We start from the raw sequence: 21,422 nt of genomic DNA on the forward strand, positions 1-21,422 counted from the left end.
CAATATAGCGAGCAGATACCCTGGAGAATCCTGGCCCAGTGTACAATCCATGGAGAGAGTGGAAATGGGCATTGTGTGGCTGTGGGTAGCTGGCCGCGGGTAGGTCAGGCCATGTCAAGATGTTTGGAAGAGAGCGACTCAGTTAAAGTGCTTTCATTTACACCTCAAATAATATCTGAATTTTCTGTTAATCTTGTTTGTTACAAAGCAGAAAAATCTGACCAGAACTGTCCTCAAAATGGATAACGGAATGAGCAGTGGAGGAGTTCCAGTGACGTCAACATCGGGAAAGGACACGGGTATGTTGGCGAATTATTTTAATTTATAAATATTGCCTTGACTACGTGTCTGGATTTAATTCAATATCGGCAAGTCACAAAATATTTGTGAAAACTGAGCAGAGAGATGAGAGAGAGAGTTACCATCTCTGGGGGAAACACAGTCACACGTGGAAGGGGTACAATTACCGTCTGCTCCTGCTCCTCCAGAAGATTGAGATACACATTAAAACAGTGAGGTGTTCCAGAGCACAGGAATTCTGCAGATGCTGGAAGTTTCGAGCAGCACAAAGACACACAAAATTTTGGCTGACTCAGCAGGTCAGGCAGCATCCATCGAGAGGAATAAACAGTTAACGTTTCAAACCAGGACCACAAGGAATAGAAAGTAATCTGACAATATCCAGAATTTCTGCCCCTTCATTTCCAGTCTGATGAAGGGCCTTGGCCCGAAACGTTCATTGTTTATTCTCCACCGTAGATGCTGCCTGGCATGCTGAGTACCTCCAGAAATTTGTGAGATATCCCAGAGATTTTCTGAGGAAGGGGTTGACCGGAATTGCAGAAAGTAACCCAGGGCAAAGCAGTGGTGATGGGCAGTACCAGGAGAGTGATGGTGATGGGTTACTACTGTATATTCCCAGCAATAGGCAGAGTCCTTTCCAAACACGGAGGTATATTCTCGGGGACACGAAACAGCAGCCTTCCACAGATGGAACTATACCCCCTTCTACACCCCCCGTGCCCCCCAACACGCAGCCCCCCGGCCCAAGCCCTTTCCTCTTCCCCCCCCACCCAACCAATGTATATATATTCGGACTGTATTTGGTGATCTTGTGGGCACATGGCCAAGTGGTTAAGGCATTCGACTAGCGATCTGAATGTCGTGAGTTTGAGCCCCAGCCGAGGGAATGTGTTGTGTCCTTGAGCAAGACACCTAATCACACATTGCTCTGCGATGACACTGCTGCCAAGCTGTATGGGTCCTAATGCCCTTCCCTTGGACAACATCAGTGTCGTGGAGAGGGGAGACTTGCAGCATGGGCAACTGCTGTCTTCCATACAACTTTGCCCAGACCTGCGCCCTGGAGTGTGAACACTTTCCGGGCGCAGATCCATGGTCTCGCAAGACTAACGGATGCCTTTATTATTTGGTGATCTTTAGGTTCCAGAGAGAAAGTTGCTGCCCAATATGGGGTCGGTAAATTCTTTAATTTTCGCCATTGTGCTTCACAGGTCCGGGCTCAGTGATCACCGAGCTCCTGGCAAGCTGGAATGATTCCCAGCTGCTGCAGCTGACGGATTTCTACCGGGACAGGCTGGAGCAGGCGATGGAAGGAGGGGTGCACGAAGTGAGCCTGGGGTTAACGGCCGAGAATCAGTTCAGTGGAGAGGAACATCGGGTGAGTGGGAGGGAGAATGTGTTTGAATGTTCACACGTCACAGGACTGATGGGTGTCGGAACTCTGACTCAGCGGATAATAAAGCATAAAAATAAATCAGAAATGAATATATATAATTCTTAAAACTGTGAATTTGAAGGAATGATTAAAAAAGGTGTAAACACTCCAGTGGCGGCTCAATGTTCAGAGCGAGCGGAGCCGGTAACAATTGTATGAGGTAGCAGTAAAGGAGCTTAAATGGAAATATGGTAGGAACTTTCATCCTGGGAAGACTGTACAGCGTGACAGTACGATGTCAGTGAGAATTGGGACATCATCAGTGCTTGCCGCAGGAGCTGGAGTGTGTTCTGTTCTGGGTGGAGATGATTGTGTTACAATCTGTAACTGCACAGTGTGGATCGGGGAACACTGTCATGTTGTAATGTGCAATCACTGAATAAACCTCCACCAGAAAAGGCAAAGGAAAGGCGTCAGGTGTCAGCCGGTAATCCGCTGTCATGTTGGACACTGGCCGACTGAGGAAATGAATCACAACATCTTTTCTGCAATTTATCTGAGACTGTTCGCTCTGTTATAAAAATCTTCCTAACTTCTTCATCAGTGATCGTTATTTTCTGATTTCTGTTTACACCATCTAATCCAGTGAGGAATTATTTATGGATTTTGACTGCTCAGTGTGATCCCGTTACAGAGCACATCATTTATTTCTCATTCTCTGTGTGAATCTGTCAGTCCCCAATATGTTCACTGTTACTCTTCACAGAAAATCTCTGATCTCGCTGATAAGGGAGAGCGGGCGGACAGTTCTAAACTCCTCCTGAGCCTGGTGATGGAGAAAGGCTCCCGCGCCCGGAGGGTGATGTGGGAAACCTTTGTGAAAATGCAGATTGGTGTCCCAAAGTTGGACAAAATACTGAAAGAAATACAGATATATGGTGAGATAATATCAGAGATTAATTTAAATTTGGATCACACACAGCACACTTTACAATTTTAGAAAAATGACTTCCTCAATTTGTTTAAATTCATCAGGTTGTGATCCCTCCCATCGACCAATTCCAGCTCAACTTTTACTAGAGTTTCTCAGTGAGCTGAAAGGTAAGTGACCGTGCATTGAACATTGCAGAGTATAACACAGGAATAAGCCATTAGGCCTATCATACTGTGCCAAACCAGCTGAGAAGTAAATCAAACGTACCCAAACTCTAACCTCTCCTTCCTACACCATGTCCATATGCGTCCATCTTCCTTACATCCATGTGTCTGTCCAAACGTCTCTTAGAAGTCTCTAACAATTTGCCTCTACTACCTTACCATGCAGTGCATTCCAGGCAGCCACGACTCTGTGATTAAAAAAAAAATATTCCTCACATCCCCCTTAATCCAACCCCCTCTCACCTTCACTGCAGGCCCTCTAGTGATAGACATTTGAATCCCCGGAAACCGATTCCCTCTGTCCACTCTGTCTAAGCCTCTCATAATGTTGTCAACCTGTGTCAGATCCCTCGGCCTCCGATGATCCAGAGAAAGCAATTCAATTTTCTCCAGCCTCTCGTGATAGCACATGCCCTCTGAACCAGACAGCATCCTGGTGAATCTCTTCCGCACCCTCTCTAAAGCCTCAACATCCCTCCGGTAGTGGGGCAATCGGAACGGTACGCAATGACCCAGATGAGGCTGAAGCAGAGTTTATAAAGTTGAAACTTGACCTCTGTTTCCACCAACGGTGGTACTTTACGTCGGGCGGTTAAGTTGTTGAGCCACAAAGATCTGACCAGGTAAATGTTGGCACTGTGACAGAGAACACAGTGAGATACAGGGAAACGTGTTTGCTAGAGGGAGAGTTTTCAAAGGACACTTTGAGGAAAGGGGCAGAGAGCTGGTGAGTTTGACTAAAGTGGTCACACCGCTCTGGGACCTGCAACTACAGATCCCCACCGGAGTCTGGCTGGAGAAGGGGGCGATCCGGAGAATGGGAAAAAAAAAACACACGAAAAAGTCAAAACCTTCTCTTGCCAGCCACTGTCCCCTCCTGAACAGCCTCATCCTTAACCAATTTCTAAACTCCCCCAGTTCCTGCAGATTATCTTTTCTTAGAGTTGGGCGTCCACTGAAGTTCCAGTCACAGAATAGTAATAATAGCATCACTTTAATTAGAAAAGCAGGTAACATCCCAACCGGTCTGTTCAACCACAGAGCAGCATATGAACACCGCTGTGTTCACATCTACACTCCCTAGTGCAAACACTGCTACAGTGTTAGAGAGGGTGAGATTGGGGGACAAATTCCTCAGCTCAGTCCACAGAAGTTGAAATTCCTGTCTACCGGCATTGTGTGATGGACACTGTGGAAGGGTGAGAGATGGGAATTAGGACAGGGAAACCGAGAGTTGTGGGATCGCGGCAAGGAAGGTGAAAAGGACTGATATTATCTGTAAATAATTTTACAATTTGTCAAATTGTGACCTTCTGCATGGGAAGCTCACTACATGCATAAACCCATCACGTCAGAGAAAATAGAGCCTGGGGCAGTGCATGGGCTCAGAGATTGTGAGGCTTCATCATCGCAGACTGAGTTGGACAGAGGAGAGAGCGTAAGAAAGACAAATATCACAAAACTTATTAACATTGCATCAGCCCGTGTTTCACTGATTATTCGAAGCTCTTAACAGAAATATAAGGAATCTCGGCCAGAATCCTGGTTCAGACTCTTTCATTTACAAGAACAAATCCCAAAGACAATAATTTAAATCTGGGACCAGAGATAGACGAATCAGGAAGTTTACAAACTACTCACGTCTCTGCCACCTCTGTTAATGATGTTCCAGTCCACACCCGGTCAATGAAACCCCTCAGTTTCCCTGCACCATGGGTTTGGTAAATCGCCACAAGCTTGTTCTTCACTAATCCTCATGTTGTTTGCCGAGGGAACAGACATGACAGTGAATTTCCCACAACCATTTTGGAATATCAAACAGATACACTCCCTGATTATTGAAGAACATCATTTCTCCCATTCCCACACTCTCTAAAGTAAATATGTCCACAATCAATGATTTCCTACGCTCCCAATCACAGCCAAATACATTGAATGGAAACCCCATACATCCTGACAGCGTCCCGACACACTGTGAGACACCACATACCCCTGACAGGGTCCTGACACACTGTGAGACCCCAGACGTCCCTGACAGGCTCCTGACACACTGTGAGACGCCACACACCCCTGACAGGGTCCTGACACACTGTGAGACCCCACACACCCCTGACAGGGTCCTGACACACTATAATACCCCACAGACCCCTGACAGGGTCCTGACACACTGTGAGACCCTACACAACACTGATAGGGTCCCGATACACTGTGAGACCACAAAAGTCCCTGACAGGGTCCAGACACACTGTGCGACACCACACACCACTGTCAGTGTCCTGACACAATGTGAAATGCCACAAGTCCCCGACAAGGTCCTTACACACTGTGAGACACCACACACTCCTGACAGGGTCCTGACACACTGTCAAACCCCACACACTCCTGACAGGGTCCTGACACACTGTGAAACCCAACACACTCCTGACAGGGTCCTGACACACTGTGAGACCCCACACCCCCCTGAGAGGGTCTTGACACACTGTGAGACCCCACACACCCCTGACAGGGTCCTGACACACTGTGAGACCCCACACACCCCTGACAGGGTCCTGACACACTGTGAGACCCCACAGACCCCTGACAGGGTCCTGACACACTATGAGACCCCACACACCCGTGACAGGGTCCAGACACACGGTGAGACACCACACACCACTGTCAGTGTCCTGACACAATGTGAAACACCACAAGTCCCTGACAACGACCTTACACACTGTGAGACACCACACCTCCCTGACAGGGTCCTGACACACTGTGGGACCCCACACACTCCTGATAGGTTCCTGACAGCCTGTGAAAAACTACACACTCCTGACAGTGTCCTGACACACTGAGAGACCCCACACATCCAGGACAGGGTCGTGACAGAGTGTGAGATCTCACACACCCCTGACAGGGTTCTGAAACACTGTGAAACCCCACAAGTACCTGACAGGTTCCTTACACACTGTGAGACCCCACACACCCCTGACAAGGTGCTGACACACCGTGAGACCCAAAACACCCATGACAGGGTCCTGACGCACTGTGAGACCTCACACACACCTGACACTGACACACATTGAGACCCTACAGACCCCTGATAGGGTCCGTACACACTGTGTGACGACACACACCCCTGACAGGGTCCTGACACACTGTGAGATGCCACACACCCCTGACAGGGTCCTGACACACTCTGAGACCCTACACAACACTGATAGGGTCCCGACACACTGTGACACCCCAAACGTCCCTGAAAGGGTCCTGACACACTGTGAGACCCCGCACACCCGTGACAGGGTCCAGACACACGGTGAGACTCCACACACCACTGCCAGTGTCGTGACGCACTGTGAGACACCACACACCACTGTCAGTGTCCTGACACAATGTGAAACACCACAAGTCCCTAACAACGACCTTACACACTGTAAAGACACCACACCTCCCTTACAGGGTCCTGACACACTGTGAGACCCCACATCCCCTGACAGGGTCCTGACTCACTGTGGGACCCCACATCCCCTGACATGGTCCTGACACACTGTGGGACCCCACACACTCCTGACAGGGTCCCAAAACACTGTGAAACCCCACAAGTTCCTGACAGGTTCCTGAAACACAGTGAGACCCCACACACCGCTGACAGAGTGCTGACACACAGTGAGACCCCATTGACCCCTGACAGGGTCCTGACACACTGTGGGACCGCAGACAACCATGACAAGGTCCTGACACACTGTGAGACCCCACACACCTCTGACAGAGTCCTGACATACTGTGAGACCCCACACACCCCTGAGAGGGGCCTGACACACTGCGAGACCCACCACTCACCTGACAGGGTCCTGAGACACTGTGAGACCCCACACACGACTGACAGGGTCCTGACACACTGTGTGCCCCCACACACCCCTGACAAGGTCCTGGACACTGTGAGACCCCACACACGACTGACAGGGTCTTGACACACTGTGAGACCACACACAACCCTGTGAGGGTCCTGACACACTGTGAGACTCCACACAATCCCCTGACAAGATCCTGTCACACTGTGAGACCCCACACACGCAAAACAGAGTCCTGACACACTGTGAGACCCCACACACCCCTGACAGGGTCCTAACACACTGTGAGACCCCACACACCCCTGACAGGGTCCTAACACACTGTGAGACCCCACACACCCCTCAGCGTGTCCTGACACACGGTGAGACCACACACAACCCTGTGAGGGTCCTGACACTCTGTGAGACCCCACACAACCCAGGGAGGGTACTGACACACTTTGACACCCCACACACCCCTGAGCGTGTCCTGACACACGGTGAGACCCCACACAACCCTGTGAGGGTCCTCACATACTGTGAGACCTACCACTCATCTAACAGGGTCCTGACACACTGTGAGACCCCACACAATCCCCTGACAAGATCCTGTCACACTGTGAGACACCACACAACCCTGTGAGGGTCCTGACAAATGGTGAGACCCCACACAACCCTGTGAGGGTCCTGACAAATGGTGAGACCCCACACAACCCTGTGAGGGTCCTGTCACACTGTGAGACCCCAGACACACATAACAGGGTCCTGACACACTGTGAGACACCCCACACACACATAACAGGCTCCTGATATACTGTGATACCTCACACACTCCTGACAGGTGACTGACACACTGTGACACCCCACGCACGCCTGACAGGGCCCTGACACGCTGTATAACCCAACACACCCCTGACAGGGTCCTGACACACTGTTAGACGCCACACACCCCTGACAGGGACCTGACACACTGTGAGACCCCACACTCCCCTGACAGGGCCCGAACATGCTGCGAGAACCCACACACACATGACAGCCTTCTGACACACCTTGAGACCCCCAACTCACCTGACAGCGTCCTGACACACTGTGAGACCCCACACATACAACTGACAAGATCCTGTCGCACTGTGAGACCCCAGACACACATAACAGGGTCCTGACACACTGTGAGACACCCCACACACATAACAGGCTCCTGATATACTGTGATACCTCACACACTCCAGACAGGTGACTGACACACTATGACACCCCACACACGCCTGACAGGGTCCTGACACACTGTATGACCCCACACACCCCTGACAGGGACCTGACACACTGTTAGACACCACACACCCCTGACAGGGTCCTGACACACTGTGAGACCCCATACTCCCCTGACAAATTCCTGACATTATGAGACCACACACACCCCTGACAGTGTCCTGACACACTGTGAGACCCCACACACCTCTGACAGGGTCCTGACACACTGTATGACACCACACACCCCTGACGGGATCCTGATACATTGCGAGACCTGACAAACACCTGAGAGGATTCTGACAGATTGCGAGACCCCACACACACCTCACAGTGTCCTGACACACTCTGAGACACCACCCACACTTGACAAGTTCCTGACACACTTTAAGTCCCCACACACTCCTGACAGGTTCGTGACACACTGTGAGACGTCACACACCACTGACAGGGTTCTCTCACACTGTGAGACCCCAGACACACATAACAGGGTCCTGACACACTGCGAGACACCCCACGCACATAACAGGCTCCTGATATACTGTGATACTTCACACACGCCTGACAGGGTCCTGACACACTGTGAGACCCCACACAACCCTGAGAGGGTTCTGACACAATTTGAGACCACCAATTCACCTGACAAGGTCATGACACACTGTGAGACCCCACACAAACAACTGACAAGATCGTGTCACATTGTGAGACACGACGCACACATAACAGGCTCTTGATATACCGTGATACCTCACACACTCCTGACAGGTGACTGACACACTGTGAGACCCCAAATACAACTGACAGGGTCCTGACACACCGTGAGACCCCACACACACCCCTGACAAGCTCCTGTCACACTGTGAGACTCCACACACGCAAAACAGGGTCGTGACACACTATGGGACCATACACATACCCAGCAGTGTCCTGGCACACTGTGATACCTCAAACACCCTTGACAAGTTTTTGACACATTGTGAGACCCCACACACCCCTGACAGTCTCCTGACACTCTGCGAGTTCCCACACACCCCTGACAGGGTCCTGACACACTGTGAAACCACACGCACACCTGACAGGGTCCTGACATATTGTGTGACCCCACACAACCCTGAGAGGGTTCTGACAGAATTTGAGACCACCAACTCCCCTGACAGGGTCATGACACACTGTGAGACCCCACACATACAACTGACAAGATCCTGTCACACTGTGAGACCCCCCACACACATAACAGGGTCTTGACACCCCACACACAAAACAGGGCCCTGACACACTGTGAGACCCGACACACATAACGGTCCTGACGCACTGTGAGACCCGACACACACATAACAGGCTCCTGATATACTGTGATACCTCACACACTCCTGACAGGTGACTGACACACTGTGAGACCCCAAATACAACTGACAGGGTCCTGACACACTGTGAGACCCCACACACACCTGAGCGTGTCCTGACACACTCTGAGACCACACACAATCCTGAGAGGGTCCTGACACACTGTGAGACCCACCACTCAACGGACAGGGTCCGGACACACCGTGACACCACACACACACCCCTGACAAGCTCCAGTCACACTGTGAGACTCCACACACGCAAAACAGGATCCTGACACACTGTGAGACCGCACACAGCCCCCAAAGGGTCGTGACACACTGTGAGACACCACAAACGCATCACAGGGTCGTGACACACTATGAGACCACACACATACCTGGCCGTGTCCTGGCACACTGTGATACCTCAAACACTCTTGACAAGTTTTGGACACACTGTGAGACCCCACATAACTCTGAGAGGGTTCTGACACACTTTGAGACCACTAACTCACCTGACAGGGTCTTGACAAACTCTGAGACACCCCACCACACCTGACAGGATCCTGACATACTCTGAGACCCCACACACCCCTGACAGGGCACTGATACACTGTGAGACGCCTCACACCCCTGACAGGGACCTGACCCACTGTGAGACACCAGACACAACTGACAGGGTCCTGACACACTGTGAGACTCCACAAACACTTGACAACATCCTGACACACTCTGAGACGCCACACATCACTGACAGGATCCTGACACTCTGTGAGACCACTGACAGGGTGCTGACACTCTGTGAAACCCCACACACCCCTGACAGGGTCCTGAGACACTGTGAGATGCAACACACCATTGGCATGGTCCTGACACACTATCAGGCCCCACAGGTCCCTGACAGCTTCCTGACACAGTGTGCGACCCTATACACCTCTGACAGGTATCTGACACACTGTGAGATCTCACACATCCCTGGCAGGGTCTTGACAAATTGTGAAGCACCACACATCCCTGACAGGGTGACGATGAGAGGGGAGGGGGAGCTGTGATTCCCTGACCCGTTTCTCTCACAGAATGCCCACTATCCTTTCCTCCATCTCCAGATGCCACATCAACACTGGGGACTAAAAGTTTCTTCCACAGGAAGAAAATGACAGCTGTGACAGTAGAGGGAGTTTGTCCAGTACGGGACAGTCGGGGGTCAGTGAACTACCAGGGTAATACTCACCTTCACAGCACAGTTAATTGTGAAATGTGATGATCTGGTGTTTATCTGGACCAGGCCTCTCTGTCCAGTCAGGGGTCTGTTTATCAAATTTACTGTTCGAGCATCCATTGATGAATCCAATTCATGCAAGAGCTTTGAGCTAACTCTTGTGTGCTTAAATACTGAGTTCTGAGTTGAGGCATGTAACAGTTTGTTCACTGTCTGTTTCCATGGAAGATGTTCAACAGAAACACAAGGAGACTCTGCGGGCACAAACTGAAACCCTGAGAGTGAACACGATCCTGATGAGGGAGAAGGTGAAGGTTTTCCAGCTGGTTGATCGATACGCTGAGCTCACGGTCATTTCTACTGTTCGAGATCGGAGACTGGTGGAACATGAGCTGCTGGCAAGAGGCAGAGACCACGAGGAGTGGAGAGAGGAACATCTCCGTGGAGAGCTGGAAAAAATCCGGACTGATCAGTTGTTCCAGAGCAGCTTTTTCCGGAGTAAATCCAAATCCAGGAGTTCGGCAACAGTGGCCGGAGTCGCGGGGATCGGGAAAACAACAATGGTACAAAAGATTGTTTATGACTGGGCCACAGGGAAAATATACCAACAATTCCAGTTTGTCTTCAGCTTCAAATTCCGAGATTTAAACAGTATTAACTGTCGAATAAACCTGAGGGAACTGATTCTGGATCAGTATCCTTACTTTGGGAATATCCTCAGAGAGGTCTGGAAGAACCCAGAGGGATTGCTGTTTATATTCGATGGTTTGGATGAATTCAAACACAGAATCGATTTTGCTGACAGTCGGAGAGATACAGAACCCAAGCACCAGTGCCCAGATCCCGAGTGGTGGTGTGAAGTGTCTGACATTGTGTACAGTTTAATCCAGGGCAAGCTGCTCCCAGGGTGTTCAGTGCTGGTGACCACCCGCCCCACTGCGTTACATTTATTGGAAAAGGCAGAGATCAGTGTCTGGGCTGAAATCCTGGGATTTGATAGTGAGGAACGGAAGGAATATTTCATCAGGCATTTTGAAGATCAGACAGTGGCAGCAGCTGTTTTCAAACACGTGAAGGAGAACGAGATCCTGTACACCATGAGCTACAACCCCTCCTACTGCTGGATCCTCGTTCTGGCACTGGGCCCCTTCTTCACACAAAGAGTCAGGGACCCGCAGCGAGTTCCCAAGACCATCACCCAACTGTATTCCTACTATATTTACAACATCCTGAAAAACCACGGCCGTGAGATTAAGAACCCCCGTGATGTGTTACTCAGGGTTGGTCAGATGGCCTTCAGAGGAGTGTACGATAAGAAGATTGTGTTTACAGATGGAGATTTGATCAACTACAATCTGCAGCCTTCCCAGTTCCTGTCCGGGTTCCTGATGGAGCTTTTGGAGAGAGAGGATTCAGTCCGGAGCGTGGTGTACACATTCCCACATCTCACCATCCAAGAGTTTGTAGCTGCAGTCGCACAATTCCTGAATCCACATCCCGGGGATATCCTGAAATTCCTCACTGAAGCCCACAGCACGACAGATGGGCGATTTGAGGTATTTCTCCGTTTTGTTGCTGGTCTCTCCAACCCAATGACAGCTCGGGGCCTGGAGGAGTTTCTGGGCCCATTTCCTCATCAAACAACCTGCCAGGTGATTGACTGGGTGAAGGAGGAGGTTAAACGGCAGAGTGGAAACACGGGGAGTGTAGCTGGTAAAAGGAGCCTCCTGAACACATTGCACTACCTGTTTGAGTCTCAGAATCGTGGACTGGCTCGGGCCGCACTGGGATCTGTGAAAACACTTTCATTCAGTGGAATGACACTGACCCCGATTGACTGCGCGGTCCTGTCTCATGTCATCGGACTCTGTGATACAATAAAACACCTCGACCTGGCTGTCTGCCACATTCAGTGTGAAGGAATCCAGCGGCTGGGACCCGGGCTGCACAAGTGCCAGGAGTTGAGGTAACTTGATTTATCTCTCACTCTGAACTGTGAAACTGTCCCATTGTGTTGTTTCAATGTAAAGGGATTTGGGTAAAACTGTGATAAATACGATTGTGAAGAATTGTGACAAATGCCATCACCCTTCGTCCTGTGGGATCTCTGTTCCCCATCCCCGTTCCTCCTTCATCCCTGCCCCTCCCGACCCTCTCACATCAGGAACACGTTTCTGACCATCGGGGAATGGGACAGAATATGTGGAGTTTACAGGGTCACACCGACAGACTAAATTACTGACATTTGGTGAATACCCTGGAGCTGGGCAGTGAGGGACATTGACAGTGATGGGAACTCCGATCAGTGATTTACTGAAGGGTTTAATGTTTCCTGAAATATCCGAGTGAGAGAAATTCCCTCAGACCCGCAGTTTGAATCACTTTGTTAATCAATTTGTCTGTTTGTCTTTAGACTGAGTTTTAATGACCTGGGAGATTCAGGAGTGAAACTGGTGTCTGCGGCTCTGAGGAACCCGGAGTGTAAAATACAGAAACTGGGGTAAGTACCAGACTGTGGGAGACTGTGTTTACAGTCACTGGGTGTCTGACACTGAACATTAATGTGATCAGTAACTGTGTTACTGATAAACACTGGGGATTTGTACCGTCTCCTGTCTCTCTGTGTCCTTCACCCTCACTCTCTCTCATCTCCAGGCTGGAAAGTGTCGGTCTCACAGATTCTGGTGCCGAGGATCTCGTCTCCGCTCTCAGTACAAACCCATCACTGACGGAGCTGAACCTGAGTGATAATAAACTGGGAGATTCAGGAGTGAAACTGGTGTCTGCGGCTCTGAGGAACCCGGAGTGTAAAATACAGACACTGTGGTAAGTACCAGACTGTGGGAGATTGTGTTTACAGTCACTGGGTGTCTGACACTGAACATTAATGTGATCAATAATTGTGTTACTGATAAACACTGGGGATTTGTACCGTCTCCTGTCTCTCTGTGTCCTTCACCTTCACTCTCTCTCATCTCCAGGCTGTACCGTGTCGGTCTCACAGATTCTGGTGCCGAGGATCTCGTCTCCGCTCTCAGTACAAACCCATCACTGACGGAGCTGAGCCTGGGATTAAACTCGCTGACAGACCGATCTGTCCCCGGTCTCCGCCGCCTCATACTGACCCTCCCGAGTCTGGAGCGGATCGGGTGAGTGTTTGTGTTAATGTTCAATGTGATAAAATATCAGCGGATCCGCGGGTTTTCTGGTGATATTTGTCTGCGAGTGTTGTCCCCTGTTACTGACACTGTTGTGTAATCTGTTTATTTCATCTTTATTCTCCCATCTGTTTCAGGCTGGGGAACAATCGGTTCAGTGAGACCGGGGAGAAGGAACTGAGATCTCTGCAGGAACCCAGACCCAGACTGAGAGTGACCGTGTGAACATCTGAATGTGTGAACATCCCCGCCCGCGGGATGCCGACAGTTTGGCCGATTCCCCGCCCTCCCCCTTTAAACCCCCGCCCCCCACTTCCCCTTACCTTTAATGGCCACGCGCCAGGTTTAATTCCCAACCGTTTTTAACGGAACTAGCTTCAGGCTCGCGCTGTGCGTCGCTCTCTGGTCTCCCGTGGTGACGTATTTCCGCCTCCTGTCCAGCGGCGCTGCTTCTGCCGGATGTGCGGGTTCGAGACCCCGGGGAATGACACAGACAGGAAGAGCCCGGGGGCCGGGGCTCAGTCTGGGACACCGGTGTCCCGGGGTGGGATTATCCCGGGAGTACGTAATGCTGGCTGGCCTGCTGCGTTCACGGGCAACTTTTACGTTTCATGCCGGGGAATTACACAGACAGGAAGGACCCGATGACGGCCGGTTTTCTTCTGAGACACGGGTGACTCCTGACCGGCGTGGAGAACTTCACTCACATCAGCTCCAAACTGATTCCACAACCTGCGGACTCACTTTGAAATAATTTACAACTCGTGTCATTATTATTTAATATTTTATTTGCACAAATTTCCCTTCCTTTGCACGTTGCTTGTTGGTTAGTCTTTGTTTTTGTATAGTTTTTCATAAATTCTGCTATATTGATTTATTGTCCTGTAAATGACTGCAGTAAAATGAATCTCGGGGTAGTATATGGTGATAAATAAGAACTTTGATAATAAACAACACACATCAAAGTTGCTGGCGAACGCAGCAGGCCAGGCAGCATCTCTAGGAAGAGGTACAGTCGAGACCCTTCGTCAGGACTAACTGAGGGAAGAGTGAGTAAGAGATTTGAAAGTTGGAGGGGGAGGGGGAGATCCAAAATGATAGGAGAAGACAGGAGGGGGAGGGATGGAGCCAAGAGCTGGACAGGTGATTGACAAAAGGGACATGAGAGGATCATGGGACAGGAGGTCCAGGGAGAAGGAAAAGGGGGAGGAGGGGGAACCCAGAGGATGGGCAAGGGGACAAAAAAGGGAAATAATAAATAAAGTCCCATCACACACTCGTGGGGTCAGACACAGCATGAAACTCCCTCCACACCATCCCATCACACACTCCCGGGGTCAAACACAGAGTGAATCTCCCACCACACCGTCCCATCACACACTCCCGGGGTCAGACACAGAGTGAATCTCCCACCACACCGTCCCATCACACACTCCCGGGGTCAGACATAGAGTGAATCTCCCACCACACCGTCCCATCACACACTCCCGGGGTCAGACACAGAGTGAATCTCCCTCCACGCCGTCCCATCACACACTCCCGGGGTCAGACACAGCGTGAAGCTCCCTCCACGCCGTTCCATCACACAATCCCAGTGACTCCCTTGTCCATTCGTCCCCCCCACATCCCTTCCCACCGATCTCCCACCCAGCACTAATCCTTGTAAGCGGAACAAGTGCTACACATGCCCTTACACTTCCTCCCTCACCACCATTCAGGGCCCCAGACAGTCCTTCCAGGTGAGGCGACACTTCACCTGTGAGTCGGCTGGGGTGATATACTGCGTCCGGTGCTCCCGATGTGGCCTTCTATATATTGGCGAGACCCGACGCAGACTGGGAGATCGTTTCGCTGAACAACTAAGCCCTGTCCACCAGAGAAAGCAGGATCTCCCAGTGGCCACACATTTTAATTCCACGTCCCATTCCCATTCTGACATGTCTATCCACGGCCTCCTCTGCTGTAAAGATGAAGCCACACTCAGGTTGGAGGAACAACACCTTATATTCCGTCTGGGTAGCCTCCAACCTGATGGCATGAACATTGACTTCTCTAACTTCAGTTAATGCCCCACCTCTGCTTTGTACCCCATCCCTTATTTATTATTTATTATCATTATTTTTCCCCATTTTTCTCTCCCTTTTTTCTCCCTCTGTCCCTCTCACTATAGTGGGTTCACCTCCCCTTTCTTTTTCCCTAGGCCTCCTGTCCCATGACCCTCCCCCTTCTCCAACTCTGTATACCGTTTGCCAATTAACTGTCCAGCTCTTGGCCCCATCCCTCCCCCTCCCCCTCCCACTTTCCAATCTCTGACTATCTCTTCTTTAAATTAGTCCTGACGAAGGGTCTCGACCCGAAACGTCGACTGTACCTCTTCCTAGAGATGCTGCCTGGCCTGCTGTGTTCACCAGAATTTTTGTGTGTGTTCCTTGGTTAATGTGGCCGCCAGGGATGGAGTGAGACACTGACTTACAATGGCCACTGTCGCACACAGAATCTATGGCGAAGGAACATGCGGTGCCCGTGGATACAATCCTGGGATTGAGTGTGTTATTGATTGTAATAACAGTATTTTAATTTGTGTTTTATATAGTCTTGGGTATTGCATGTATGTTTTAATTCTAATAATTTTGTCATTGAATAAACTAATGTATATATCTCAGATATTCACACATACACATATACATGTGGGTTTTGGGGAGGAGGGGTGAGGGGTTTGGGAGGAAGAGGAGTGACGGGAAGAGGAGTGGACTGATGAGACGGTGACCGTGGCGAAGTCATTGACTCAATAGGGGACGAAAAGGGGAGGCGAAAGTTCCTGTCACAAACTGGTGGTGACGTGGATAAGATAGAGTCGGGGTGAGGAGGAGTGAAACGACAGGAAGGGAGCGGGAGTGATCTGACCAGGAAGGAGGGAAAGTAATGGGACGAGGTGGGAGGGGATCTGATGGGACGGGAAGGGAGGGGAAGTTGCAGGACCAGGAAAGAGGGGTCTGAAAGGACAGGGTGGGCAGGAACAGGATGGGGAGTGTGGGGGAAGGGTGGGTGGTTTCGATCCTTCGCAAATAAGACGGACGGCAAGAAGGAGAGCGTGGACAGGGGAAAGGGGGAGCGAGGGGTCGAGACGCGATCAGGGCTGATGGGACGGAGATTTGAGTGTCTGAACGGAGGGAGAGGGGAGAGACTCACTCAACGAGAGAGGGAAAGGATCGAGTGAGGGAGCGAAATTTCCCATCGGAAAATGTTCACCCCCAGGATGTATTGGATGGCGGGAGAAAGGACAAGGGGACGGAGAGGGGAGGGTGTCAGGAGTGATGGGGTGAGTAGTGGAGAGACTCACTGGGTAACAGAGAGAGAGGGCGATGAGGAGAGGCGAAAATTGGCATCGCAAAATGGCAGCCATCCAGCGTAAGTTGAACAACATCGAGGTGGCGGGGAGAGGAAAGCGAAGGGAGGGGTTTGCGAGAGATGGGATGGGAAGGAGGGTGACAGGATGGTCATTGTGAGGGAGATGACTCACTGAGTGTGGAGGGAGGGGGAGTGATGGGATGGGAAGGAGGGTGACAGGGTGCAGAGGGTGAGGGAGTGACTCACTGAGTGGTGGAGGAAGTGGGAGGGAGGTGGAGCGATGGGATGGGAAGGAGGGTGACAGGATGGTGAGGGTGAGGGAGTGACTCACTGAGTGGTGGAGGAAGTGGGAGGGAGGGTCACACCCAGTCACTGAGTGTCTGTCTGCAGAAGGTTAAATGGAGAGTTGGGAGAGCTGGGGGCTGGGGGGAGGAGAGGAGGGATGAGGAGTTGAGATTGAATAAACAGGGAGGGAAGTGAGTGGGAGGTGAGGAAAAGGGTGTGACTATTTCTACGATGCTGGGGGGGCAGTTGTCAATGGTAACCATCACAAAATGACCACCAGCCAGGGTGAGACGGGCGGTGATAGAGGGGACAGAGAGCGGAGGGTGTCAGGAGTGACCGGATGCCGAAGGTGGGACAGGGCGACTCGTAACAAGGGAGCTGGAGCTGGGGGGTACCCACAGGGAGGAATGTGACCACGGGAATGTTACCCACCAACCCCCACCCCCAACTCCGTCTCCAAAATCCGGCCTTGATTTTCCTTTCAGGCTGCTCGGCCCGAATCCTTTGGGCTGTCCCGTGGAGCGGGGAACGTGTCGTCACTGGGGCCCGTCAGAGGCCGGGGTGGGCGCCGGTTTGCTGGAGAAGATGAATGCGAGGTCCGGCGGTGCGGGCTGGTTAGCGTGGATCACCATCATTCTCTGTGGGTGGGGGAGAGGGAGGGATCAGATTGAGGAGGGGAGGGGAGAAAGAGAAGGTGAGGAGAGGAGACGGGATCCACTACCCACTCCTTCAGCCTCTCTCCCCCTCCGTCCCTCTCTCCACCCCCTCTGTCCCTCCATCTCTTCCCCCCACCTCTCTCTCCCCCTCCCTATCCTCTTCGCCCCACCCCTTTCATTCCCTTTCTGCCCCCATCTCTCTCTCTTGCTCCCTCCCATCTCTCCCCACCCTCTTTCCATCTCCCCCCATCTCTCCCACCCATGTCCCATCCCCCGCCGCCCACACCCCCCCCCGGTGCACAGGAAGATCCCACTCACCACCGGAGGCCGTGCGGCACAGCACTCGAGGTTCCTGCAGTTGACGATGGCCGTGAGGACAGACATCACCAGGGAGACCAGGCAGTTCACCAGCAAAATCACCGTCACCCCGCTCACAGACCTCTGCCAGAGGGAGAGAGGGAGACATGGGGTGAGAGAGGGAGAGAGAAGGGCTCGTGTCGGGGAAGAGAGACAGAGACAGGAGAGGGGGAGAGAGGGTAGGGTTGGGAGCAGGAGTGTGGGGTAGGCGGAGGTGGGGGACCCAGACGGGGAGGAAAAGACTGGGGGGCGATGGGTGAGGAAGAGAGGGGGTGGGTGGGAGAGAGATGGGGAGAAAGAGGAGAGGCGGCAGAGAATAGTTGATAGAGGGAGAGTCAGCAGGGGAGTGAGAGGGAGAGAGAGTAGTGAGAGACAGGGTAGAGAAAGATGGGAGGGAAATGTGAGAGGCAAGAGATGAGAGAGGTCGGACAGGGAGGGAAAGAGAGGTGGAGAACAGAGGGGGGAGAGACGGAGAGGGGATGAGGGACAGAGATCAGGAGGGAGGGGATGGGGTGGGGGGACATGGCCGGGGAAGAGAGAGGAGGGAGAGGGAGGGGAGACGGAGAGAGGGAGGGAAGAGTTGGGGGTCGGGGTCGGGGTCGGGGAGAGAGGGACAGAGAACAGGAGGGAGGGGAGGGGATGGGGGGACATGGCCGGGGAAGAGGGAGGGGAGACGGAGAGAGGGAGGGAAGAGTTGGGGGTCGGGGTCGGGGTCGGGGTCGGGGAGAGAGGGACAGAGAACAGGAGGGAGGGGAGGGGATGGGGGGACATGGCCGGGGAAGAGGGAGGAGGGAGAGGGAGGGGAGACGGAGAGAGGGAGGGGAGAGTTGGGGGTTGAAGTGCGGGGTCGGGGTCGGGGAGAGAGGGACAGAGATCAGGAGGGAGGGGGTGGGGGGACATGGCCGGAGAAGAGAGAGGAGGGAGAGGGAGGGGAGACGGAGAGAGGGAGGGGAGAGTTGGGGTTTGAAGTGCGGGGTCGGGGTCGGGGAGAGAGGGACAGAGATCAGGAGGGACGGGGTGGGGGGACATAGCCGGGGAAGAGAGAGGAGGGAGAGGGAGGGGAGAGTTGGGGGTTGAAGTGCGGGGTCGGGGTCGGGGAGAGAGGGACAGAGATCAGGAGGGAGGGGAGGGGGGACATGGCCGGGGAAGAGAGAGGAGGGAGAGGGAGGGGAGACGGAGAGAGGGAGGCGAGAGTTGGGGGTCGGGGTCGGGGAGAGAGGGACAGAGATCAGGAGGGTGCGGAGAGGATGGGGGGACATGGCCGGGGAAGAGAGAGGAGGGAGAGGGAGGGGAGACGGAGAGAGGGAGGGGAGAGTTGGGGGTCGGTGTTGGGGTTGGGGAGAGAGGGACAGAGATCAGGAGGGAGGGGGTGGGGGGACATGGCCGGGGAAGAGAGAGGAGGGAGAGGGAGGGAAGACGGAGAGAGGGAGGGGAGAGTTGGGGGTTGAAGTGCGGGGTCGGGGTCGGGGAGAGAGGGACAGAGATCAGGAGGGTGGGGGTGGGGGGACATGGCCGGGGAAGAGAGAGGAGGGAGAGGGAGGGGAGACGGAGAGAGGGAGTGGAGAGTTGGGGGTTGAAGTGCGGGGTCGGCGAGAGAGGGACAGAGATCAGGAGGGAGGGGAGGGGGTGGGGGGACATGGCCGGGGAAGAGAGAGGAGGGAGAGGGAGGGGAGACGGAGACAGGGAGGGGAGAGTTGGGGGTTGAAGTGCGGGGTCGGGATCGGGGTCGAGGAGAGAGGGATAGAGATCAGGAGGGAGGGGGTGGGGGGACATGGCCGGGGAAGAGAGAGGAGGGAGAGGGAGGGGAGACGGAGAGAGGGAGGGGAGAGTTGGGGGTCGGGGTCCGGGTCGGGGAGAGAGGGACAGAGATCAGGAGGGAGGGGGTGGGGGGACATGGCCGGGGAAGAGAGAGGAGGGAGAGGGAGGGGAGACGGAGAGAGGGAGGGCAGAGTTGGGGGTTGAAGTCCGGGGTCGGGGAGAGAGGGACAGAGATCAGGAGGGAGGGGATGGGGGGACATGGCCAGGGGAGAGAGAGGAGGAAGAGGGAGGGGAGACGGAGAGAGGGAGCGGAGAGTTGGGGGTTGAAGTGCGGGGTCGGGGTCGGGGAGAGAGGGACAGAGATCAGGAGGGAGGGAGGGGTGGGGATACATGGCCGGGGTAGAGAGAGGAGGGAGAGGGAGGGGAGACGGAGAGAGGGAGGGGAGAGTTGGGGGTCGGGGTCGGGGAGAGAGGGACAGAGATCAGGACGGAGGGGGTGGGGGGACATGGCCGGGGAAGAGAGAGGAGGGAGAGGGAGGGGAGACGGAGAGAGGGAGGGCAGAGTTGGGGGTTGAAGTCCGGGGTCGGGGAGAGAGGGACAGAGATCAGGAGGGAGGGGATGGGGGGACATGGCCAGGGGAGAGAGAGGAGGAAGAGGGAGGGGAGACGGAGAGAGGGAGCGGAGAGTTGGGGGTTGAAGTGCGGGGTCGGGGTCGGGGAGAGAGGGACAGAGATCAGGAGGGAGGGAGGGGTGGGGATACATGGCCGGGGTAGAGAGAGGAGGGAGAGGGAGGGGAGACGGAGAGAGGGAGGGGAGACGGAGAGAGGGAGGGGAGAGTTGGGGGTCGGGGTCGGGGAGAGAGGGACAGAGATCAGGACGGAGGGGGTGGGGGGACATGGCCGGGGAAGAGAGAGGAGGGAGAAGGAGGGGAGACGGAGAGAGGGAGGGGAGAGTTGGGGGTTGAAGTGCGGGGTCGGGGTCGGGGAGAGAGGGACAGAGATGAGGAGGGAGGGGATGGGGGGGCATGGCTGGGGAAGAGAGAGGAGGGAGAGGGAGGGGAGACGGAGAGAGGGAGGGGAGAGTTGGGGGTTGAAGTGCGGGGTCGGGGTCGGGGAGAGAGGGACAGAGATCAGGAGGGAGGGGGTGGGGGTGGGGGGACATGGCTGGGGAAGGGACAGGAGGGAGAGGGAGGGGAGACGGAGAGAGGGAGGCGAGAGTTGGGGGTCGGGGTCGGGGAGAGAGGGACAGAGATCAGGAGGGAGCGGAGGGGGATGGGGGGACATGGCCGGGGAAGAGAGAGGAGGGAGAGGGAGGGGAGACGGAGAGAGGGAGGGGAGAGTTGGGGGTCGGGGAGAGAGGGACAGAGGTCAGGAGGGAGGGGGTGGGGGGACATGGCCGGGGAAGAGAGAGGAGGGAGAGGGA

At 53.6% G+C, this 21,422-nt stretch overlaps 1 protein-coding gene across 1 annotated transcript; it reads left to right on the top strand.

Annotated features, from left to right (window-relative positions):
- Nucleotides 1-238: 238 nt before the first annotated feature.
- Nucleotides 239-14,232, top strand: LOC140208388 (NACHT, LRR and PYD domains-containing protein 3-like). Its single transcript, XM_072277050.1, is given in 9 exon segments — nucleotides 239-299; nucleotides 1,515-1,681; nucleotides 2,445-2,616; nucleotides 2,714-2,779; nucleotides 10,666-12,403; nucleotides 12,851-12,938; nucleotides 12,941-13,263; nucleotides 13,419-13,586; nucleotides 13,733-14,232. Coding segments are annotated over 9 exon segments (2,871 nt in total). The 3' UTR covers nucleotides 13,821-14,232.
- The last annotated feature ends 7,190 nt before the right edge of the window (nucleotides 14,233-21,422 follow it).

Source organism: Mobula birostris, chromosome 13, assembly GCF_030028105.1.
Source record: "Mobula birostris isolate sMobBir1 chromosome 13, sMobBir1.hap1, whole genome shotgun sequence".
Lineage (NCBI taxonomy): Eukaryota > Metazoa > Chordata > Chondrichthyes > Myliobatiformes > Myliobatidae > Mobula > Mobula birostris.